Source organism: Callionymus lyra, chromosome 2 (assembly GCF_982586985.1).
Source record: "Callionymus lyra chromosome 2, fCalLyr1.hap1.1, whole genome shotgun sequence".
NCBI classification, from domain to species: Eukaryota; Metazoa; Chordata; class Actinopteri; order Syngnathiformes; family Callionymidae; genus Callionymus; species Callionymus lyra.
In genome coordinates, this window is record NC_141819.1 from 34224237 (window position 1) to 34250365 (window position 26129).

Genomic DNA, 26129 nt, shown 5'->3' on the forward strand with positions numbered 1-26129 from the left:
GACTAAATGAGAGCAATTCTGGAAAACCTTTTCTCTCTTTCTATTGAACATTATTCAATGCATATTTTATTTATATAACAATAAAATGGCTTAATTTGAACACATAGCCTACTGAATGTTCCAATGGCATTCTCCTGTAATACAAGGAACCTACAAGTTACTACTGATTCCTACGTAAACTGGAAAATGTGGCTTGTTTTTGAAACAATGTCACACTTCCTGTGTTTTTCTTATGTGTCTTGGCCTTCTATAGTATGTAGTTTTAACTGTGTATTGTTTTTTACTGTTACAGCGCTTTGCGACCCTGATCTACAACTAGCACTTTAGAAACAACCTTTACTTACTTACTGAAGCCTGTCTCTCCACAACAGACTACTTTCGACTCCAGGAAAGGCATTGAATCTGAGTCAAAGGAAGATTATTTATTTAATTTCTGTTTAAACGGTTGAGTTGGGCTCGATATAGACTTAATGGATTCCATTTCCTATCTTGATTCTGCTGTGACTCAGACCGTTTACTTTTCACTTTAATGCTTTCTTTAAAGAGTGTCAAATCATGTCCCAAACCATAAATACAAAGAACAAACAAGTCTGTTCAATTATAAACAGAGGTTGCCAAAGTCATTTGAGGTATGAAATGCCGTAAAAAATGTTCCTTCCTAAACCATCACCGTTGATTTAGTCAAAAAATAATATTATAAGAATGTACCATCCTACGAACAAAACAAACCACATCTTTTTTATCAAGAAGTATCACTTTCACATTTTTTTTTATTTTAGGAAACTGCATGTTTTCCTTGCTTCATAAAGCAGTGACCCTTTTTCACATCCCACTCGATGGCACTGCCAGCAAAAGAGGGTGACACCTGCTGAGCCCTGAACACATCATTAGTTGTTTGCTCAATTCTGCTCCAACAATATATGAAATGTTAATTGCAACCCCCTATTTTACTGTATAGAAGGTGATCAAACGTTTGTTTTGTCTACCCTGTGTGAACACAGGGATACACAGGTATATATTTCAGGTACTGAAACAGGCCCTGACACACAGTAACAGTTTGTAGATAAAGAATTGTATAATAATAGATTTTGTTCCAAAAATAAAAGCGTTTTGCTTATTGATTTGAGACACAGGTGGGAACAAAAATTATTTTGGTTCCATATTAAATAGTTGGGAAATAATATATATTTATATAGATAGACTGTATTAATCCCTCTGGAGTAAACGTGCATTTAATGAAGAAAAATTAAAATCATAAAAAAAAAATCAGTGATGATGCCACTGAATGATACAGCTTTGATTTACCTTTTATACTTGTGCTTATGTCCCTATGCAAACGTAAGATTTCTTTATTGATTCAAGAATAATTCAGAATCTTTCCAATTCACTAGAAATGGAGCTGAAAGACCATAAACCACTTTGAGCTTAAGACAAATCATCCTATTTTTAAAAGCTTAGAGGGAAAACTAAAAATATGCAATGATTTGGCACCTAACGCTCTGATGGAGGCTTTTTCTTCGCTCTGTTGTTTACAGGTGACAGTCAATGTGGTGTGGAAATAATTCCTCTGATGGTGTGGTTTAATGGTTTGCCAAACGTGTCAATCAAAGCGTTAAAAGGTATCATGTAAGTGGTGATTCCAAAACACTCATACTTGTCACATTTATGTACATTTCTTCCTTTCTTCTGACATGGAGCCAAACATGTGACTGCATTTACAATCTCCAGTATGATGTAAACATATTTTACATACATCACTGTGACACGGATGGAAAGAAATCAGGGAATGTATATTCCCTATGGTATGCTGGATTTATGCTTAATATACAGAAACTTAAAGTGGCTTTTGAAATGCAAACTGTGTACTGAATGTTAAAAGCTGAATATAAATCGTTCTAAAGGCGAAAACGTGTTTGTCTTAAAAGGTGCTTCATGTTAAACTAGGTGTACCATGAAAAAGTATTGTTGTACTCAATCTCAGTCTTGGTCTCGAAAGCCTTTGAACTTTCATCTCTTGATCATAGATATAAACACATTTTGAAACGCTCAACAATTACTCAGCTTAAGCTGCATTTATTAAACTTTTTTTTCTGTAGAAGTTCTCAGACTTCATCTTCAATTAAACTAAACTTGTGTCATTCATGTCGTGTGTTATTTATCATTGATTGCTGTGAAATCATTAAAACGGAACTGAGCGCTCTCTTTATCTAGCATTAAACACCAAATCAAAATGCATTGATTTGATGCATATTCCGATGATGAGGACAACATTAACACTGCTCTATCCTCAGGCAATAGAAAGTAACATTGAGTTGCAGGTAAAGTTAGGTAATCAAACAAACAGACGGTTATTTCAAAAGGCCACCGTAATATAGGCCATGGTAGAATTTACAGTTACCATTTTCAAAAGTAACACTTAAATCCCTACATCCTAGTTGTCTATTTTTTTATTCTGTGAGAATGTATTCACACAGGGGCAAATCGAGAAAACATTCAGAGGATGGCACGAGGGGGACAAGAACATTTTGGGGTGGGAATATGACAGAGGTATATAATGAATTTAATCAGTTTGGAGACCAAACGAGGTTGGCAGCAGGGGTAGCAAGGCTACATTTTAGGTCCACATTTGCCACCAACATCCATTTTTTTTTACATTTATATGTTATACCCTTCCAATAATATATATATATATATATATATATATATAATGTATTATTTATTTATAAATAATTTATTTAAAAGTGTCAAAAGAAATTATTGGCCATTTATTCTTCTTCTTATTATACCCAGTCTTGGTCTTGTCTCGGTCTCAATACTCTCCGGTCTGGATAATGTCTTGGTCTCGGTTGATGTGGTCTTGACTTAAACAATACCATGAAAAATGTGAAAGAACTTACGCTGCAACACCTTTAAAAGGCCAAAGTGGTAACACTTTTAGAGTTTTGCTTTACTGTAGAGACATGAACAAATAACATTAAAATATCATAAGATGAAATGTTTTTTTCAATACCACGCCAAAGAGTGGCTGCATTACAGACAAGTTCCTTCACACTTTTCAAATTTGATTGAATAATTCCGACATTGTGAGTGACGTCAGTACGTAACTGTTATTTGTGAAGCGCCTTTCACAGACCAGGGTCAAAAGAGCCAGATCCTCTGTCTCTTGAGAACCAGATGTTATTCCTAAAAATAATCCATCTATCTTCTACCACTGATTGGTTTTTGGGAATAGCAGCCAGAGTCTTCTTAGAACTGATTCCAGCTCTACTAGACAACAACTACACAGGCCAAGCAGAAGACAGAGGAAGTGCATCCTGGGTCTGCCCCTGTCTGGTCTCTTCTCAGTTGGACATACCCACAACATCTCTCAAAGGAGGGGTCCAAGAGGAACCATAAAGATTGTGTCCAAGCCACCTCTACTGGTTTGATTGATGATCAGCTCTTTAGCTTGTATCTAAGGGTAAGTCCAGGGGGAAATAATTGAAGGCGGTTGTTTCTGCAATCTTTTTCTTTTTCACAGACACAACATAATGTCAGAACCCATGACTGAGGAGGCTACATCTACCCCTCTGACCCTACGATACCTACACTTGGGAAGGTATTTTTCCTACAACCTGGAAGAAGATCCAACCCTGGATGAGGATATAAGATAAATGGGTGGTGATTCTCTTCAAACAAGGCATTAATCAAATATTTTCTTAAGTGTAAGATAATAGGTTTCATGACCAGAGACAAAGACATAGTGAACTATGCAAACAAAGTTGCTTATTAACTTTAGATTGTAACTCTATTTTATAGCTGAAATACAGCATTTAATTTAAAGGTTTTTAACTTACTCAAATCCTGGTTTTAGATGGGAAATATGACATAATTAAAAGGCTTGTTAAAAAAAAAGGGAAACCGAGAGATGTGACAATAGCCAAACATTTTGGGAGTGGAGTGAAGCTGGGAACTCACGGTTGTCCTTCTGGTGTGTTCTCTGGCAAAGCGATGGTGTAGGAAGCGTTTGTGAACTGAGGGGGCCGAGCTCCTGCTACCACCGAGATGACGGCGGGAGCGCTGCGGCTTCCAAGCCGATCAGCAGCTATGACTGTCAGGAGGTACTCTCTGTCCCCCTGCAGGGGTAAACCGGTGGTTCTCAACTGGCCACTCTTCCGATCCACTTCAAAGCGACCGTCACCGCCTGGAATTTAAAAGATAAGAACATTGTTATTGAAACCACAATGTTACATTTACTGTTTGAAACGCTTCATGTTTTCTAGTAATAAGTAGTTGTTGTTTTGTTCATTTAAAAAGTATATTTACATCTTTATTTTTCCTAAAATATATTACAATTATTCCAGGTTGTAACTCAATAAAAATAAATGTTTTCGTTTTTGGTTTGCCAGTTTGATGTCACTGTCAATAGATAGTACAGTTTTTTATTATTTTATGATTGGGTGATTTTTAATTCCACTGCTGCACTTCAGTCATATATTATGGTTCATTCATATTCTGACATCATATCAGACTTTGCCATCCATGACGCCGTCCATAATATAATGGAACTGCAGACACATGCATGACAAAAGCAGAAATACCTATCAATCAGAGACTGGGTTTTCATTATGAACCTCTTGTTTTAGATTAAAAAAAACAACTCTCAACTTATAAACCTTTCGAATGTAACAAGGTTTCGAGATGGTTTATGAGGGACTTTTTTTCATCTAAATCGATCGAAACACACCAGAGAACCACATTTTCCAAACAAGACGAACAGCATTGTTAAATTTGTCCGTGGCTTAGCGCCTCAAAAATACAGCAAATACCATCAGACTGTATGTCGATACATTGATAGATACCATGCAAGAGAGATAGAGGGCTGAGATATGCAAATTCAAAGGAAAGTGACAGTCGAACTTAAGGTTTTCAGAGACGTGTTCAGCTTGTGACAAAGCAACTGGATATATAACTAAGTTTTTTAAGGAAAATGTTTCATCAATCACCTGTATTACCATTGTATACACTGATGGAGGGTTGGGAGCATCTCAATGATTTAAGCTTTCTTGCAGGGGTTATTATATGCCAAGGCAAACAGGTCAAAGGTGAGTAGATGATTATCGTTATGAATGAAAGACTCAGTAGCCACTGTATGGACTTGGTGCAGAAACTGTTCCAAGTAGACCTGCTAACTTGGGTTTCTAGCCATGCTAGCAACTTGGGCAAACCCTCAATTATCTGGAAAGAGGTAGGCCTTAGCAAGTCCAACTCTGGAATTCTGAAACTGACACTTTAGACTTTGGCAGGTATCTACTGCTTCAGAATCTACTTGATAGGGTTTCAAATTTGGAGTTTGCTAGGGTGAGTGGTGACAAGCTTACGTTGGATTTTCTTATAGTAGCTTTCAGATGTGGCTCCTGATTATTAGTGTTATCTTTGGAAAATGAAAATTAGCTTTCAACCATCCTATATTTCAGGTTAGGTCATCTTTACTACTAAAATGCACCTCATTGTACTCATAGTTTTTGGAGGACTGTGAATTAGTTGTGAAATGTTGCCAAATAGAAACACCATATTTTCTGTAACCTAAATTCTATTTGAAATCTAAGAGTTCGGCACCAGAAAATAAATATCTATTGAAACAGAAATATTTTCAAGTTGCGTGCCTTTAGTGTCTGTAGCTGCGGATACTGCTGTTGATCATTTTTATAATGTTGATAATCATTTTTACAAATAACCAATTAGTTTTTCATACCTTAAATCATTTTTTAAGTTAGGTTTAGGTTAAAATACATCGATACATTGTATTTCACAGTTTGAGGCCTATTCTTTTATGTTTATCTAAATTTTAACGTTCTTTTCACATTCATTCTTGTTTGAATATCCCTCCCTGATGTTAGATTTGTTTCACTAAGCGAAAGTTTTTCTTTTTTTTCTGAAATAGTACATGCCTGTACAATCATTTAATCTGTGTGTGAACATTGACACTCTTTGTCTTCTATCCTTAATCCAAATGAAGTTATAGGGTGACAATAATCTGGTTTAAATTGATTTCTGTTTTGGATTGTATTCAACATGTAGCTAATTTTAGGGTTTTAAAACAACATATTTATTTATAACTCCAAAGCATTAGATTTAAATCAAAATCACTTTTTTATCTAGAGAAGATTTGGAGAAGATGGTGTTACAATATGATTTGTCTGATTTCTTACACCTACCATCAGACAGGAAGTACTCCACTTCCCCGTTGTTGCCTTCATCGCCGTCCTCAGCGTAGAGCTTGTAGACGAGAGAGCCAGCCGGTGCGTCAGGGGACACGACTGCCAGATATGGGGAAGGAACCATGTTCCATTCTGGGACATTGTCGTTCACGTCAGTCACAGTCAGCTCCACTCGGACTAAGTACCACTCTTGACCTGAGGAAGGAGGAAGTAAACGAGAGTTCAAAGTTAGTATTGGTGACTAGAAAACAAGTTTAATGACACATAGGCCAAGCTGGTTAAAGTTATTAAGATAATATTCCAGTTGGTGACGGAGAATGTAAATATACAACGACATTCAAGTTTTGTTTCATGGTGACAAAGTTTCAATAGCACTTAAATCCAGAGATTTTCAGCTGATTTTACATGGTCCACCGTATTCATTATACTATGTATGATTTTATCTGGATATTATATATATATGATTATTACATTTTAATTAAGTTATCTATTTGTAATGTCCACTACTGACAAAACCCACACAAAGTATTGATGCTCACCACTATAAAATGAAACTTTTCCTTTATACATTTTTGACACAGTTTCAAAAGGTCATGACAGTATCGACAGACTAAAAACTGACAAAAGTGTCAAGTGACAAATTGTGCACACGCTTTTGACTTGCTCAGTTGGTAAAGTAAATACCCAAATGCTTAGTGATACAATTATTGGAATTAGGGATGAAGGGTTCAGTAGGTCTGTTGGTCTTGCTATATGGAGGCAGAGAAAGGTAGATTGTCCATCCATCCATCATCCATCCATCCATCCATCCATCCATCCATCCATCCATCCATCCATCCATCCATCCATCCATCCATCCATCCATCCATCCATCCATCCATCCATCCATCCATCCATCCATCCATCCATCCATCCATCCATCCATCCATCATCCATCATCCATCATCCATCATCCATCCATCCATCATCCATCCATCCGTCAATTCACATACAATTAGATCAGATTTAGTACCAGCAATATTTTTTCAGGTTAAGTGTCAAAACCTTTGAAGAAAAATGAAAATCCACATTTGGAAGATAAAACAAAGAAAAAGGAATTATTATCACACAAATGCATGCATTATTCAAATAACTGCTGAGGTTTGTGCTTCACAACAAGTCCTATGCAAATGGGTTTCTAAGTAAGAATTAAAAGCTTTTGAAGAACACAAGGTGAACGGTCTTGCTTGATGTGGTGCTTCTTACTTAAAAGGCTGATACTTAAAGTAATAACACAATGTTTTTTATCTGACTGTGTGATTATTTTGCTCTTAGGACAGAGTTGGTGACCAAAATTCTCTACAAATCTTCCCGCAAGAACGCCTGAAAATATTGTTAGAAAACAAAAAACGAAAGCGTCTCAGCGACTTCTTCTGTACTGTAAAACCATTCATTTATCTGCTGCTGTTAAACTGGGCTAAGCAACCCTGGTATTTTGGAAAAAAACAAACATACAATATACAATATTTTTTATAGTATATTCTTAACCTTTTTATGTAAAAGAAAGTAATTTTATCAAAAAAATAACAAAGATACTGAGATATATAGAGAGAGGCAGAAAAAAATGTATTATAAACTTTTAAGGAAGGAAATCATACTTTAATAATAAAAACGTTCTTAAAAGGAAAATATATCATGTATAATCAAATAACATACAGTACATATTACACATTTAGACTTAGTATTTTTAAAGGAAACATAATTAAAAAAACAACGCAACAAAACAATTCACAATTCTTTATATATATATATATATATATATATATATATATATATATTGTTTAAAATCTTCACAAGTCAAAAATGTGCAGCTTATACTAATGTTGCTCTTTAAGTGATTTAAAATTATAGTCTATAAAACCTTACATCTCGTATTAGTCTGATTAAAATCATGGACTTCAAACTAATATAACTGAAGTCTTTAAAAAATATATTTATAACGCACTTAGAATTTCTCGACCTCTGGTTCCTGTTGAAAACAGGAAGATCCTTGAGAAAAAAAATATATTTGTCATGTTGAAAGGCTCAAATTCGATTTGATTTTCCATTGTTTGAGATCACAGTGAATCTTTTGTGACAATGACGTCTTTGGCTAACCTTCCTCCTGCATATTCGTTTTTAAGTCTTCACTTTGCTTTTTGATTACCAAAAGATTGCTTTCTAAAACCCACAACCAAGAACCAAACATGCTGAAATACACCAAGTTTGTCAAAAATAGCATAATTCTCTTAATTTTAAATGCTCATGTGATGCTTTCTTGGTGTGATTCTAGTGTATGAGAACTCAGTGGGATTGATGATGATGATGACAACTGCTAATGAACTGTTTTACAGCCCCAGATGAATGAAAGCTGAATGGGGAGGCTAGTAAATATATGTCCGTTCTGGAGTCTTGGTCACTGCAAATCTTTAGAGACCAATTTTTTTTAAGTGAAATAGAGCGATCATAGATAACACTTAGGGTTTTCCTTATCCTGGACAAAAGGCAATGGACCAAAGAGAGTACCATTGGGATCCCCCCCACCACACATGTTCATTTCATCTGAGCTGTTGCACATGGATAATTTCAATGAGGAATGACAGTTGAAAAAGGCAAGAAGCAAAATAAAGGTATTTAGATATTTTATATTTAGATATTTTGGTGTCTTTCTGGGGGAAGACAAAGACAACTGAGTGCCAGTATCTACATTATCATTGGTATACATTTCTACCTGTAACTCTGAAAGGGAGCAGATTTTTCTGAAAATAATTCCAACCTCTAGTCAATATGAGGGTTAGTAGAAAATGAGTGTAATTGGAATTTTGGGAGAACTATACCATCTGTTGAAAATGTGATTTGACAGTTAATAAATCATTTGTTATAATATCTGTCAGTTCAAGTCAATCCAGAAACCCTAATGAACAAAGTTTCCCCTTTGTTTTTCCCCTTTCAAAGTGATTATTTAAAGTTTTTTTTGACACACCTGATGCTCAGTTGAGATGGATACAGTATTCTCATTACCGCTGCTATCTGTCTGTTAATCTTACTGCCTGTCCATCTCTCACTCCCCTCCAGATTCCCATGCCAGACCCCATAACACAATCGATACATAGATGGTATAGAATAAAAACTGCTTTTGTTTATTTTCTCTCCTTCGTTGCCATGAGAATCTTGTGGATAACCTGATCCAAATGGACCTGAGGAGGAGGCCGTTTTTTCTCATCATAGCTAGCAATTATAATCAGTTCTGCTCCGTGTGTGACCGAAGTGAACAGCAATCACTTTGACACCAGCAGAAACCATCTAAACAGTAAAAAGGCTCAGCTGGTAAGTGTTATTATCCACACATTTCACAGGGCGTGTGAAATAGTAGAAGTACAGTTTCATGATTGTTTCAGTGTTTGACCTTCAGTGCGGACCGAGTAGAGCGACAAAGACAGGAGTGCAGTGTCACCAGGAAACATTAAAGAATAAAGTGACGGCGGATGAAAAATGGCCACTGTTGTCATAGAAACACTAATGCAACAGATGGAGCTAGTTGGCCAAAGTAATTTGAGAAAAAGGAAAAGGACAAACAGCATGAATTGATTCTATTTGAGAGGGACGAAGCTGACAAATAAAAAAAAAAACATAAGCTGACATCAAAAGAAGACAGAAGAGGGGAATTAACTAGTCAAATCTTACAAAACATATTTGCTTGCAGTTCAACCAAGAATTTGATGATCTCTCTCTCCCCCTTATTCACTCGCTACCCTCTGGCCGTAACAGATCCTGAATTAATTGGCAAAAGGACAATGCAGCTTTGGGGAAGAAGGGATGGCATTACCCAGATAATAAATCACGGAGCCAATATACAGAGCACTATGCCAAAATGCATCCAACAGACACTCAGACGGGAATTTACGCGAGCACACACACTAGCCTTTCACACTAATAACAATCACCAGTGGATTAGCGGCTAATGAAGGACCATCGGGAGATGCAGTTTCATGCTATTGCCATCCCTCATGCTAATGCTTTCTCTCTCATTGGATCTAATGATATGTTGCAATCTTCAGAAACAGTGGGAGCAACAATCCAATTACTCAGTGTTACGGAAAGTGACCCTTTCGGATCCGGACTTTTGTACTGTTAATAACGTCACGTTTTATTCTTAAGACTCAGAGACTTGATTTGAAAACCCTTCCTAAAAAATGAGACCATATTTTACGTTTAAACGTCTTGACATCCTTGATTTATGTCTGGTTTTATCTCTGTCTGCTCACTGCTGTCCCAATCTGCATTGACATTCAAATCTTGTTTTTCTTTTTTAATGATATGTTAAGAGTTGGTTTGATTTTTTTTTTTTCCCACTGAATGAGTTTCTAAGTTATGCGAGATGTTTTAGGAAGTAAGGACCCTGTAAAGTAATGTCTCAACCCATTGAGGCGAGAATCTTAAACGTTTAAAAAGTCCTCATCAGTCAAGAGAAAAGACTAAACTCAATTGCCTACTCTATGCTTGAGATGGCTTGAAAAAACGCCGTCTTACACCCAAGATTTATTTGCACGCTTTAATCTAGCAGCTCTTGAGAGGAGGACTCATTCATCATCCAAGGTGTCACCGTTAATGTGAAAAAGATGTGTTGACAAATTAAAGATGAATATAATCAGACGTTGACCATTTGCCTCAGTGAGCAGCAGAAACTCAAAAGTGTTTGTAAAGTTTGTTGTGAGTCCATTCCGTAGATGGACATTGAGCTCATGTGTTGCTTCTATTGATTGATCCACCTTTATTCGACAACCTTGGGGACATTTGGAGAAATTGATCGTGTAGAAAGAGATGACATTCAGTTTATTAGAAAATGATTTCAGTTTATGAGACGTACAGATTCCATCATCAAATATAGGCATGTTGCTATTTACAAATACCTTTACAAACCAAATAACTAGAGTCGAGAATTATCTCTTTATCTATTTAATCTAGAGTGTCCTTATTTAACCTCGCGTTATCTCAGGGTCACCCGGAAACAAATGTGTTTGTGTTATCCCTTGTGTTGCCTCTTCTTCAAGATGAACAACCTCCCTAGCTTCCATAAATACATATGCAATGCTGGAATTTGTTCACCTTGACACTTGTCACTTAAACACATGTGTTAATGGGCATCTGGGTCACCTTGACCACGAAATAACACAAGGGTTAATAAGGACACTGTTTGATGAAGCGCGTCAGCAGACCATTGTTCCAGCGCTGTATCTAACATGCTATTTCGACTGAGGTATGTTGGCTAATGTTTTCTTAAATAAATAGATAATTCCCGTCTATGGTTATTTGGATTCTGGAGAGAATAAATAAATTAAGATTGTTTTAGTTTTTATTGTTGTCATTTTAAATATGAATCACCCATAGATGTTATCTCAATAAGATCAAGATGACAATCTCTGTTCCAAAATATATTGTCTGTGAAGCGCTATTTATAAGAAAACTTATTTTAAACTGGAGATGCCCTCTAGTGAGCTCTTAAAAAAGGACAGCAATAAAGCTACAACAACACATGTATTCTGGTAGATAATGGTAAATAATGTTTTCGATTTGCTTACGGTTATACTCTTATTTGCATTTAAATATAATTAAATGATTGTTATTGTGAGGTAGCATGACAACATGATTGTTGAGATGATCAATTTTGGCTTGGAACTAGATCTATCTTCAGATATGTCCTTACGTACATATCAAACAGCAGATAAACAGAAGTATACAGTATTTCACACTCCATGTTTTGGATTTATTAATGACATTCTTTGGGTTATAAACTTTTAAAATGGTTTATTTGGACTATGAGTTAATTATCTGATGAGATTTCAAGTAGAAAATATCTGTGGTTTTAGGTTTTTTTCTGACATGCAAACAAAATTGGATTATTTAAAAAGATGAATTCAAGCAAAACACACCAATCTTCCAACCACTAAATCTAGCTCAAAATCATTAAAATGTATTCCTGATTTGCTTCCAATTTTTCTTGAAACATTATTATAAAATCAAGTATTTGGTTGGTCTTCAATAAACATCTCTTATTTACACTTTCTGAGTACAACATTTTTGTGTTTCAGGTTTAAAAATAAAAAAATAAAAAAATACATTATCACATAACATACGTGAATATTCTTTAATAATAAAGTGTACAATGCCTCGTTTAAAACATGTTCTTCTTGTTCACCAAAATAAAATACACGTTAAATAAGGAACAATTAAACAGTTTGCAATGTCATATTTTTTAAATTCCCAAACTAGGTTTAATTTTCATAATAATAATAAGCATCATTTTACTTTTATTTTAATTGTGCGTGATGGAATGATCGGAACATAGTTTACACGTTACAGGCATGGAAAAAATGTCAAAAGCTGTTCTCTTTCTTTATTTTCTCAAATACATTCTTCTGAAAATGCTTAGAAATGTCTAGAACTGACACTCATCTCAACCTTGTGACATACTTTAATTAATGCTTACTCTTTGTGTGGAGAGTAGAGAAATTCAATTTAACGTTGAAAAACGAAATCGCTAATGTAAATTCCACATTCCATCATTGAATGTGACCGTTTAACTTGTTCAACCTCTGCTTGCTTTCTGTTCCGTTTCATTACTGAGGATTACAGCAGGATTCTGAGTCAACGTCTACATGTTGTGGAGCTGCATTCTTCTCCCTATAAAACTTAATGTCAGGTTATCTAATCAGTTTCTTTAAGTTCAAATGTTACTTTAATATTATATACGAGCCATTGTGTGCCACTAAATAATATTTTTCTAATAATGACGTTATATACATGTTATGTTTTATATTAATACAAGTTGGATTTCGTCTCAGAGAGACTTTAGGAACTGTGGAAAATGCAATTTTTACACTAAAAGTTGGTCTTGGTTAATCAACAGATTTGTTTTCCTTAACTTCATTGTACCCCTAGAGAGTCAAACTAAATGATGCTTTATCATAAGGCTTGGCAAAATTCTAATGGTGAGATTCTCTGGTGAGAAACTTGTTTGACTATATCGTCTCCGAGAGTGTGATACCTGTGAAAGACACTTTTGAAAGCTAATGACTTAATCTCAGTGTGTGGAACATTCTGTCTTAATTACAGAGAGTGCAAATGAATGTGTTGAACTCCAGCCAGACTTGCACAAATCAAGTGCAAATGCAATTACAGTATCTGTTGTTGTTCCAGCCAGGTGAATTATCCTCTCTAACTAACTCCAGAAATGCACACACATTCCAGACATGTTGGCAAATGACAGGGCCTCACAAAAGAGAAAAAAATAAAGTGTGTATCAGTGTTTAAGATGGATGCATCTTGTTTAAATCGTTGTCAGAATTAAGTAGTGAGGGAGTGGATTTTTGTGTCATGTGTGCATGGGTTGCATATAGAAAGCCGCCTTTAAATACGTATATTGTATTATATGACACAAACTTTTCTACATGACTTTCACAACAAAACTTGTTCCTTGACGTCTGAGCTTCGAAAACATTTGGTCGGTCCATGCATGGCTCAGGTCATTCCAGAAGAAATGCAGCTTTGACCACAAATGTGAGATGCTGAGACAGATTATCTGCAAGTTCACTGCCTGTGGCTATTTAAGTTGATGTCTTGAGTGAGAGACGCAAACACTTTTTTATAATTAAGCGCAGTCTTCTGTAGCTGCCAGGCTTATGAGCACAGCAGCATATACAACTATTCTGTCTTGGGAGTCTGTGTCAAAAAGTAAAATTAAATACCATAATGCTAATAAACAGTGATTGGGTTGATGACACAGCTCATCAGGTATCATGATGCAGTGTCCTCATTTTGAAAGGCCACTAGAGGGCACTTTCTGAATTACAATCTTTGTATCCAAACTACTAATTCACTGAAACTTGCCGTTATTTTCAAACTTAGTGTGGGCGGATTCTGATACTGTTTTGTCTTGTTTATTTAATAAAAGTCGCTTATACTAGTAATACGACCTCAGATGAACCATATATAGGGAGGTCAGGGACAGTTTCTTACCACAGTGCTATTACAGTCACACTTTTATCAACAACGACACTTCATACTTTGCCTATTTTCTTGTTTTAATGCTGGGGTCCATACTTTCGTTATTGTGCATTTAATGATGAATAAAAACAATACAGTTTGTTTGTATTGTTTGTTAGCAGCAGTTAAATGCGAGTCAAGGAAAATCTGAGGCAATACATTAAACGACGTCCAGCCGCATCTTTGACCGACACAGACATGCGTGTCACTTCTGATGAAATTAAAATTGTCTAAAGACATATTAATTGTGTCAGGTGCAGAAAACGAGAATGCACACATGCATGTGTAAGAGACGGTTTAACGCAGGTGAACCTGCCTTTGATGTTACCCCCCCCACCTTTACACATATTTATTTTCTACCGCCTCTTCTCAGTGGGGTTACTGAGGGCTCGAGCTCATCCCATCTGCTAACGGCGCACATTCACGTCTACAATTTAGAGTACTCCATCCACCTCTTTGTGTGTTTCGACTGTGGGAGAAAACGGGAGTAAACCCACACTAGCACAGGGCGTACATATTAACCACAGACGGAAAGGACATAGGTTGCCTAGAGCTGATGGTAAACTAGTATCATTCATTTCTGGTGTGTTTATCACTTGCGACTACTTGACTTACAATTGTGTTCATGGAACTGGGAGATAGTCGACCATCTCCCAATGTATCTGGGGTGTTAGAAAATACTGATATGGGGATATATATTGCCATATTATTTTCCACTTTACTATATCAATAATAGACAGCACAGTATCGATTATTTGTAATAACGTATTTATATATATATAGTTGATTGTTTTCATTTTTCTTTTGCGATTAAACCTTCAGCCGCTAGATGGCAGCAGTTATTTGGTACTCTGCATCTAAATGAACATTTACATCCTGCGATGACTGGGCACAAGAGGATACAGTGGACTCCAGTCGGTTTTAAAGCTGATGTTTGGACATATTTTGGTCTCAAAACAAATTGAAAGAGTCATGTGGTCTGTAAATTCTGCAACACCAGATGAAAGTATGCAGAGGATACTTCAAATATATACTTGTTCCTACAGTATCACAATATATTGCTATATTGCATCATTAACCCTGTATCGCGATACATATAGTATTACTACATTTTTGCCAATACACACCCCTACAATGTATGTAGAGTATTCTTTTTAATTATTGAAAGGCTTTGGTTGATATAGTTTAATATAGTAACTTACTGACTGCTTATGTGTGTGAGTTTAATGGCAAGACTGGAGAAGTAAAGTTGTTAATAAGGTTCCTGGTACGCACACATCATGCCAAAAAAACTTGCATTGAAGTCATAATCTCACCTCAATGGCATTTAACTCTCATACTAGCTATCAAATCTCCCACTGAATCCTTTGTTGCATGAAACGTGCAACCCTTTCTCCCGTTTTCATTTTCTCGCCTCAAACGACCCCAATCAACACCTCTCTGACTCTTCGCCACCTCATTTTTTTGTGGCATCGCTCTGCCCCCCTTGCTCGCCATTCTGCTGACAGTTCTGAAAGCATAATGTGGATCTCCTTATTCCACCGTTTGGCATTCAGCACCGAGTCCCCTTTCAGTTTGCAAGTAAAAGTTTCATTATGCCTGACACTATCTTTAAAGGTGGTGTCATAAGAACGCACAGATTAGAAGCATGTGAAATAGAAGCATAACAATGAATAAAGGGGGGAATAAGCATCCGTGGAGGGACAAATGCAGAGGAAAAAAGGGGAACACAGGCAAGACTGAGGGTGAAGAAATAAAGCCAGTTAATTAAAATGCCCTCTGTGAGGATTACAAAAGGCTATTTGGCCCAGACTGGTAACTCTTCCATACTTAATCTGTTAAGTAAGCTGCTGCCATCTTAGTGACTTCTAGCATTTTTTTTTTAGGAAATACAAATTAAAACAGCAGGCCCAAAGTGCGAGTGAGACCGCAAGAGAAAGGCTTTAGATGGTGCACTAATTGCGGATGATACAAACGGTTAGCCAATAGGTCTGCTGCTCGTTCTTCCGGCACAGCTACTCATAATTGAAAGACTTTACACTGCCAATATTACAAACTGAAGCCCTCTGTGACATTCAAATTATTTCTACCCAACTGCACCAAGAAAGTTAAATAACCCTTTTCTAACTTTTGCTTTGTAAAATAAGGATTTTCCTCCACTTATTATATTTTACAAAATAATTATTATTGTTTTGTATTTATTTAATAGAGTTTGCATTGCATTATACAAGACTGTGTTATTGGTACCAAAGCAGTTGCATTATTATTATTATTATATTAATTTCATTAACTAGATCAAATAGCTCAACAGTTGAACTTTATTGTTCATGTAAAATTAATCATGACAGCTTTATAACAAAAACATTTTTGTGTTTATTTTTATTATCATATTTCTTCCAGTTTAACTGAAAATATAACCACGAGTTATGTTTTATCAATTTGTTTCATTCTTTTCATTTGGATTTAACTTTGTCTGTTTTTAATGATATGATATCAATATTTACAGTATATATTATTAAGGTATAATTCAGGCCATAGATTAACTCACAGTAGTGCCCTAAGTGTCCAGTATCCAGAGACTATACAGCCGATATCCAAAATGACACATTCTAAATCCATGACTACATCAGGAGGATGGTCCAAAGAGATGAATTGTTATGTGGATTTCTTGGAAAATGGAAGATGACAGAGGAGGAACCAGAGGAACGATTATGAGAGGAGAAGCCCATGTATGGGGTCTACCATCGACACCAACTTGAAGTGGCTGATACGAAGAAATCCTCTATGTGGCTAGAAGCTGTTGGACTGAAGGACAACCAAGAGGCACTCATTGTTATTCTTTGAGAATCAGAGGAACATCCAGCCAACATCCTAGGTGCAAGCTGCATCTTTTCACTAGATAATGTGTGAATTTGAACATCCAGTGATACTTGATTGTGTTGAGAACCCCAACATAGAAAACCAATGTTTCATTCTTAAAGGTCAGCTAATGTGAAAACCCAACTTTCCTGACTTACTCACATGTTTCAAAAGTCTTCCTGTCCAAGATGCAACAATTCCTTTATCTTGACCATGTTTTGAACTTTTTACTTTAAGTTCTACCCCATCTGAACTCTCTGCGAACAAGAGGGTACGAGAGCGTAGTCCATTAAGACATAATAATGCATTTTCTCCTCCTACAGACATGTTGTAATCATGCCCTGCTTTGTTTATATAACCAGTCCCCTGGAGGTAGAGACTTCCGGTGTAGGTAAATTTTTGGTCCCACCTACATTTTCTGTCCCCCCAACTTCCGACGTGATGACGCCACGCGCTGCATATACAAATGTCTCTTTCAAATATTTTATATGGGTAAAAGAAACGTCAACAGAACGTTTACATGATACTTTTTTACCACACCTAAAGCATTTATATTGACAAAAAGACGATCTTCATCAACCTAATAACTTTCCGTTCTTTCATTTCCTGGTCTGATGATACATGTGAATTTGACACCAATGGAAGTGCCCGCGCTACGTCACCAAGCCGCTGATTTTTTACTAATAATAAGGCACAACTGTGCAATGCAAACATTCAAGTTCCGAAATAATTTGCTTTTCGAATAACAGAAATGTTAGAATATTCCCCTGTCTATAACTCATTGTACCAGTCTGTAGTTCGGATCATAAACACCCCAGTAATTATTTAGTTTTTATTTGATTTAAATTTATTATTTAATGTATACATGCCCACTTTATAAAAAATCAATTTTATTTTTGTTTAATATGTTCCATTTTTAATAATGTATGCCATACAAAAAAAAACGCTTTAATGTTACAAATAAGGACATTTTTTTTGTAGTGCATATATTATAAAAATGGAACACATTAAATAAAAATATAATGACTCATTCAATAAAGTGAAACATAGACATTAAATAATGAATTTAAATCAGAAAAAAATTGAGACTCATGTTTATAAATCCCTGTTGTCAGCTATTGTTTTACGCTTATAGCTGCAGCACTTGGAAGAATTAGTCTTGATACCTCTGGTGATGTGAATGTCCCCGCACAGTTGGAGAGGAATGTGGCCTTTACTTAAATGATAGCTGCTTATCGAATCCTCTTATTAAGCAAGAACTGTCAAGTATTAGTTAATTGGGTCAACGTGTGTGTGTTCTTACTTATGGGACTCTGGATTGGAGTTCACGTGAGCTAATTATATAATCTTGAAATTTAACTTAATCCAATCAAGATGTGCTGAAGTTCAGATGCAATAACATCCTTCAGGGTCTTGTCTGTGCCGGGGATAAATAAGAGATAAGTACACTCGTAAGCACAAGGTGAACAGCAAGCAAAGACCTGATCATAATTGTTTTCCTCAACCCAATTAAAATGCCTCTTTTGTTAAAAGCAGCCTTTAAATAAGAAGCAGAGAAGGTCAGACAACTTCATCCATCACCATGTCACTCCAGAGAAAAAGTAAAACCTTGATAGGCGAATGAAATCGACAAAACACATTCATTTAGACTAAAATAAGCCTTCAGATCAACCTTGTGGCTCAAAATAAAGATCACATTCTCCGTTCTTTCTTTACCAATATTGGTTGAAGTGAAGATATATTATTTACTCGAAGAAATGAAATATCTGTATGTGTTTGTGATGCCTACAAGTTTGATTCGCTTAAGATTCTCACGTCTGTAAATTGACATGGACCACATTTCCGGTCCAAGAGAACCCGAGACCAACATAAAATCAAGATACTTCCAGACATTTAAAACACCGATAATCTCTTCTGCTTCTTTCCATTTTGGCTCAGAACTCAGGTTTTCACTTCTTATTAAGGCTAAAGTGATTCAATTGTTTCATTTCCCTGCAGAATTCATGTTTCAGCAGATCCAGGAGGCCAGTAGTATGCAATTATTTGATATAACAAGAGATAAAAAGAAACTCTCTTATGGGCTTACTGGGAATTAAACTAGCAAACCTACACACCTTAGTTCAAAACACGGAGGTATGCAATGCCTAATTTGTGATACAAACCAATGAAATGAAGCAGAAAAGAATGAAGATGTACCGAAATAAGATGAGAAAAGGGAAGGAAATGCTGTGTGCAGTAAAGCATCAACTATTTTCAAACTCTCGTTACATTTCCATTAAACCTTTCAGGGTTCAGCAGTTAAACGTTTACACTGACTGATGAAATTACACACGAGCTACACAAAGCAGGCGGATTCGAGTAAATGCCTGGATTCCTCTCTTCCGCAATAATACCAACAAACAGCACAGCGTGAAAGAAGCTAAACGGATTATTAACCGGATTATTAATGAGCAGGCATGAGAGGATTAGCCGTGTTGCTTTGAAGTCAAACTGAAAAAGGAAAAATTGACTTGGAACGCATCTTATTTCTCGGCTCTCTGGCTTGTCCTATTTTTTGCAATTGGGAAAATGAGGCTGTATAAAAATGTGGAGCAAAATTCTGACCTCATTTTATACGTGAAAAAAACGCTACAATATTTACTTATATTTATTTATAAATGTATCCGACATATCTAAATGAAAGGATTCTACATTTGTCAAATATCAAAAAAGCAACCAAATAGAAGAAAAAGTTTTCTTTTTTAAAGTGAAAAGTTGAGTGATTTGAAACGTATTTGACTTGATTCATGCTAGAACTACGTGAAACTTTATAACTCCAAATTAAATTATGTTTCCAATAATTAAAAATAAAAGAAAACTGAAGTCATTTACATTTTTTTTTAAATCCAAGTTTTTTTTCATGTTAATGTTTTTTAGTATCTTGTGGAAGTTTAACACCAACACTAAAGCAATCTGTCGGCAGTTTAAAACTTCAGTAACAATAGTTAGGGATGCACTGATTCAATCCTAGAATTGGCTATCATCCCAATCCAGCCTCTCAAAAATGGATTGAGTACGGTTGAGGAAGGTAAAATCCGCGGAGGCGATCAAGACAACAAGTACATCACACTCCGGGCCTTGACAAGCAGTGTGGATATTTGCAGATGTCAAGCCACAGGATTCATGGAACTAAGTTAGTTAAGCCTCTCAAGAAGCATCAAGCCAAAGAGAATAAGCAGTTTGAGACAAAATAGAAGCCTCCAGTCGATTTTAATTTTATTTTGTTCTGGCATTTTTTTGTGTTTACTTTAAAAGCTTGATACATGGAAGCTTGTCACATTGTGAATAGTATTTGGCCACACAGGTGTCTTCATTTTGCAGGTTATGGAATGTAAGGTAAACAAAATTTTCTATTGAAATGCTTTTTTTCCTTTTCCATATTCTCAAAATGCTGGTTAACATTTAAACACTTTATTTAAAACAATACCAACTTTGTAAATCCACATTTAGTCTTTCCTTCAGCTAACTCCAAGCATGACTAGTGTTATTTCACAGAAGGGCAAGAAGGTTTTTATTTTAACAGTGGTATCAGATCGGTATCGGCCGGTACTCAAAACCTAGCATCGTATCAGGACCATAGAAGTTGGAATGGTTTGGATTGCATTCCCACAACAAAGCAATGTCTTTAATATCATTGTTAAAAAACTGGATGAAAGCCCAAATCTTTTTCTAACTTGGTACAAAGCTGCACTCCTAATATGTTGAAACTGAGCCTACATGTTTGTTTACTTTGTAACTAGGTAATTTTTTTTGTTGTTGTAATTAACGGTCAAAGTAATGAGAACACTGCTTGAATCATGTATTTTGGAAAAATTGGAAAGCAATTAGTCCCTTCACTGAAGCTAATCAGCACTGTGATGTTCAAAAGTGTGTTTTATTCTGCGAGAATTCACGTTTTAAACATAGTCTCCCATGTTTTTGTAGGTCAGTCCAATCACCAGGGCTCGGAACTCCCATGTTGACCACTTCTGTCTCATGGGAGCACATCACACAAAGGTGTGCGAGGAGAACAAGGTCACAGCCATAGAATACTACACTGAACCTGAAAATGACTCAAGGCAAAGAAAACACAAGCAAATAGAAACCTCCTGGCAACTGAAGAGCAAACAAGCAACATGTTCCGAGTGGCGTTAGAGATTGTGTTTGCTCTTTGAAAAAAAGCTGAAATGAATGAATCACTTGTGAGTGAGTTTGACTACTAGGTAAAATAAGAATAAGAAGGGATTTGTCACGTGGAGAAACCGAATGGTTCCCGTCATACAAGGAAATATACTTAAGATTTCATGTCACACATCTGCATCACCAACCCTCCTAACCTTCATTTACATCACATCTTTTTTTTCTGCTCTTAGCACCGGATGATTGATTCAAATGCATCAATTCCATCGTGGCTCCGATACAAAACAAAAGTGAGATTACTGTTGGCGCAAGAGGAAACGTATGCGAATCACTAAAATCATTCTTATTCCTCCCCAGGGCGAAATGAAAGTCAACATCGGAGTTTATGGCACCTCATCCAATAGCAAATGTGATATTTCAGATCCTGACATTTGTAGAACTCGGCTCATAGCTACCATGCATTACACAATCTCCCAGTGTAATATTCTGCAGACGATCTCTCGGCATTGAAGCCGTGAGTCAGAATCCAATGTATTAATGGGGTCTCCGTTTTCAATGCTGAGGGAAGGTGAATCGTTGTTTTGTCTCATTAGTCTAAATCGATTGGAGGCTTGAACTCCAGCTAATGATAAAAGATTCTCTAGAAATAGACACAAGGAATGTAGGAGTTGATAGACAGTGAGAAGCTTTTCAGAATTATAACAATGATGAAGTGTAATCTCCACGCTGAATGCACGTGGACATCATTACTAGTATTGAGGAAAGGTCTTTTGTCCCTCCAGACCATGTTCATTAGCTTGAAATGAAGACAATTTGTTGTGCACGCAGGCGAACTAAACATTGTGTAGCTAGTATCATAGTGTCACTGTTTACTCTGTGTTTATTTATCAAGAAGTCTAGAGACAGTACGTTGTCAAAAAAGCGTGTAGTTAAGCAGCATGTTGTGATTCTAAAACACTGTATCATTTTGTAGGACTGATACCTAGTGAACCAAAGAGCCCAATTTTCTTGTCCGTCTCATTCACAGAGAACTTCATTTGATGTAGGAATCATAGTTAAACGGCAGAACTTGTAAGTATGATGAAAGTAAAGATTATTAAAAAGAAATTGAACGAAAATAAATTTTAACACTACAGAAACTTGATTAAGGCTACTTGTTTTAAGGTATTGTCAAATATATTTAAGCTTGTTAGTGCTTAAGCTAAATACTAAACACATTTATTCTCCTCTTCTACCCCTTAGGGGGTTACATTTTACAGAGATGCTAACGCTTAGTGATAGTGGCTCCCCAAGTTGTTAGCTTACGTGCTAACAAATCATTGGAACAAGTTACATTCAAACTAGACTTGGGATAGATTCAAACAAGTTTAAGTATGTTTAAATGAGTAAGATCAAGATAAACACAGCCAAAAACCTTTTTTTATTCATTTCAATCAATTACATGATTCCATTATATTTATGTTCTATTATATATGTATTGCCAATATCTCAACTATGAATGTATGCATGTATATATGACTCACCGACCACATTATTAGGTACAATGTATTCAAGGATTCAACAAGGTACTGGAAACTGGAGTCCATGACAGCATCACGCAGTTGCAGCAGATTTGTTGGCTGCACATCCTTGATGCAAATCTCCCGTTTCACCACATGCCAAAAGTGCTCTACTGGATTGAGATCAGGTGACTGTCGAGGCCATCTGAGAACATTGAACCAATTGTCGTGTTCAAGAAACCAATCCGGGATGATGACATGGCGTGTTATCCTGCTGGAAGTAGCCATCAGAAGATGGTACACTGTGGTCATAAAGGGATGGACATGGTCAGCAACAATACTCAGGTAGGCTGTGGCGTTGCATCGATGCTCATTTGGTACTAAGGGGCCCAAAGAGTGCCAAGAAAATATCCCCCACACCATTACACCACCACCGGTCTGAACCGTGGATCCAAGGCAGGATGGCTCCATGCTTTCATGTTGCAGAAGCCAAATTCTGACCCTACCATCCGAATGTCGCAGCAGGAATCGAGAATCATCGGACCAACTTTTTTACAATCTTCTATTGTCCAATTTCGGTGAGCCTGTGCGAATTTTAGCCGTAGTTTCCTGTTCTTAGCTGACAGGAGTAGCACCTGGTGTGGTCTTCTGCTGCTGTAGCCAGTCTGCCTCAAGGTTCGACGTGTTGTGCGTTCAGAGATGCTTGTCTGCATACCTTGGGTGTTACGAGTAGTTATTTGAGTAACTGTTGCCTTTGTATCAGCTTAGGTTAGGTTAGGTTAGGTAGAACTTTATTGATCCCTCAGGAGGCCTCCTTTGGGAAATTGTTTTTTGCTTGAACCAGTCTGGCCATTCTCCTCTCACCTCTGGCATCAACAAGGCATTTTCGCCCAAAGAACTGCCGCTCACTGGATATTCTCTCTTTTTTTTTGGACCATTCTCTCTAGATCTTCTGGTATTTAAACGCACAACCATCTTTAGGGTTTACAGTTTCTGAAATACTCAGACTTAATCTTTCTCAGTGTATGAAAGGCTTTATCTGACCTGGGCCTGTAAACCTGAGTTGTTTCAGTGAATGGATTTTAATGTAACACGTGATTATTTAATATGAATTAAATATGAAAGATTTTCAGTGAATCAAGTGATTATTTGTAATGCTTGTTATCTCTAGATGATTGATTACAGTTGTAATTTCCTTATGTATACACATTATTATTATTGTATTTTTTCTTTTTCAAGCCCTGAACGTTAAGAAGGATGGAGGTTCAATGATTCATTTTGAATGTTTGCATTTCATTGTTCTTGAAAACCATTAAAAATGCATTACAAAAGGTGTTAAAGTAAAAGTATGCGTCTGCTCGTACAAAACTCTCTCTTGAAATATTTACGTTAGAAAAAGTGCTTAAGCCCCGCCCACTTAACATCAATCGCAGAACTCTCCACCGCCAAGGGACTTGTTGTGTTAACAAAGTGATAACAACTGGCTGTAGGAGGAGTAAAGCTGTTATTACAGCAATAAGGACTCCACTCTCGCAACCTCTTGTTTGCCGAGATTTAGGATGGGGACTGTATTAAGTAATAACTTCAAGACATCATCAAGATAATGGAATTACTGCATCTTGGAGAGAAAGACTTCAACATTTCAAACATGTGAGTGAGTCCGGAGACTTGGAGAAGGTATCCTTTGAGTTGGACACTTTCTGGACCTACACCATTGAAGACCCCCTTAGATAATGTTCCGGAAAACCAGAAACTGTGATCAGTGTAATGTTTGTGATTGTTACATCGTAGAAATTCAAAGGCTAATATTTAATATATTTCCATACAAATCAATAAAGAATGATCTACATTATCTGAATCATGTCTGATTCTATACAAAGTTATTGTCTTTTACCCGGCTGTGTTCATGTAGCTACACAATAGTGAACCATTAGAACATTCACTCTTGTAAAGTCGTCTGCTGCTCGGTGTGATTAAACCCTAGTCTGTTGTGTAAACCCAGGATGTATGAGAATGGATAATGTTCTCTTAAGTCTATTCCATCGCAGCTCACCCTGCTGTGATCCAAGATTAGCCAACTTATAGACCTAAGACCATTTTTGAACTCCACCCACTGAAGCCTGTGGCTTACGGGAGGAGGATTTCTAAGAAGCTCCCCCTTAGAGAATGTGCTGAGACTTGTGACCGGTGCCAATGTGGCTCTTTAGACCACTGATGCTGACGTTCCATTTCAATTGTACTGTGAGCTCAATCCCCCCCCACCCTCCTGCCCCCGAGCTCTGTTGTCCTCACTAAGGCCGGGGGATCGTTTCCATGGCCGTTTGTTAGATTCGATGCGCTGTGTCACTGCATCAGCATCACTCAAGTTCAGTACATTTTTTTCCCCTCAGTGTAGCTATCACCCACATCCATGTTATCTGCTGCGCCATCTGCATGCTTTGGAGCGATATCATGTTTGTGTCCCATTCATCCCTGCAGAGTGATGCAAAATGGCAAGTCGTCAGGCCGACATTCCGCTGTGGGCGAGGAGTGTCTGTCATTACTGAGTAACCCACCACTTCTTTCCCTCTACTGAGAGAGACTGTAGTAAGTGTGTATGTGTGTGTTCAGTCTGCTTGTGTAGCTGGAGGTTCCCCACTGAGCAAGGGAATCAAGAAAGTTGATACTTCAAGAAGTCAACTTTAAGGTTCGACAAACATGACCTCAACACTTCTCCTTGTAAGACTGTCCTTGACAAACAACCTCACCTCTTAAAGTGGGTGATCTCATATTGTGTGCTGCAATTAGACCCCATTACTTAATGGACTCACCCACTTATCATATTAACTTACAGAAGATGTTACACCTTAATGGAACTTCATATACTACTGTATATATATAAATATATAAAGTGGGTCCGTGTGGGTCTCCCTACGTCAAAATACCTTGAAATGTAGGATGAAGTCTAGCGACCTTCCAGTGAAGGTTTTTTTTTTTAATGGGATGGGGAAACTTGATTAGGTTAAGGACAAGGAGACCAAAACATTAAAGTCCAATTCCAATTAAAGTAATACCATATTAAAAACGTTCTAAATAACGGTGACTTCTTTCTTTTTTCTCTTTCTTCTTTCTCTCAACACTCTTTTTTTGGGGGTTATTTGTTGTAAATTGTTTTAATATACCAAAGCAATGGTAGGTACTAAAGCAAGTCTATGTATATAAAATGGTAGTTCTGTGTCTGTGTAAACCTGATCTTAATGTCCTATAAACTCCTTAACTACTTGACAAAATCACAATTAGAATCAGAATCTTTTTATGGCCATTGATAATGAAAGGTTCCACGAACGAGGAATTTTCTTTGGAACAGAAGACA

At 36.7% G+C, this 26129-nt stretch overlaps 1 protein-coding gene across 1 annotated transcript in view; it reads right to left on the reverse strand.

Annotated features, from left to right (window-relative positions):
- LOC148086635 (neural-cadherin) overlaps nucleotides 1-26129 on the reverse strand; it is a 288414-nt gene that overhangs the window by 203042 nt on the left and 59243 nt on the right. The window contains exons 2-3 of the mRNA XM_087784779.1: nucleotides 6198-6395; nucleotides 3958-4183 (exon numbers count right to left, since the gene is read on the reverse strand). Coding sequence (XP_087640905.1) covers nucleotides 3958-4183; nucleotides 6198-6395 — 424 coding nt within the window. The remainder of the gene's footprint in view (nucleotides 1-3957; nucleotides 4184-6197; nucleotides 6396-26129) is intronic.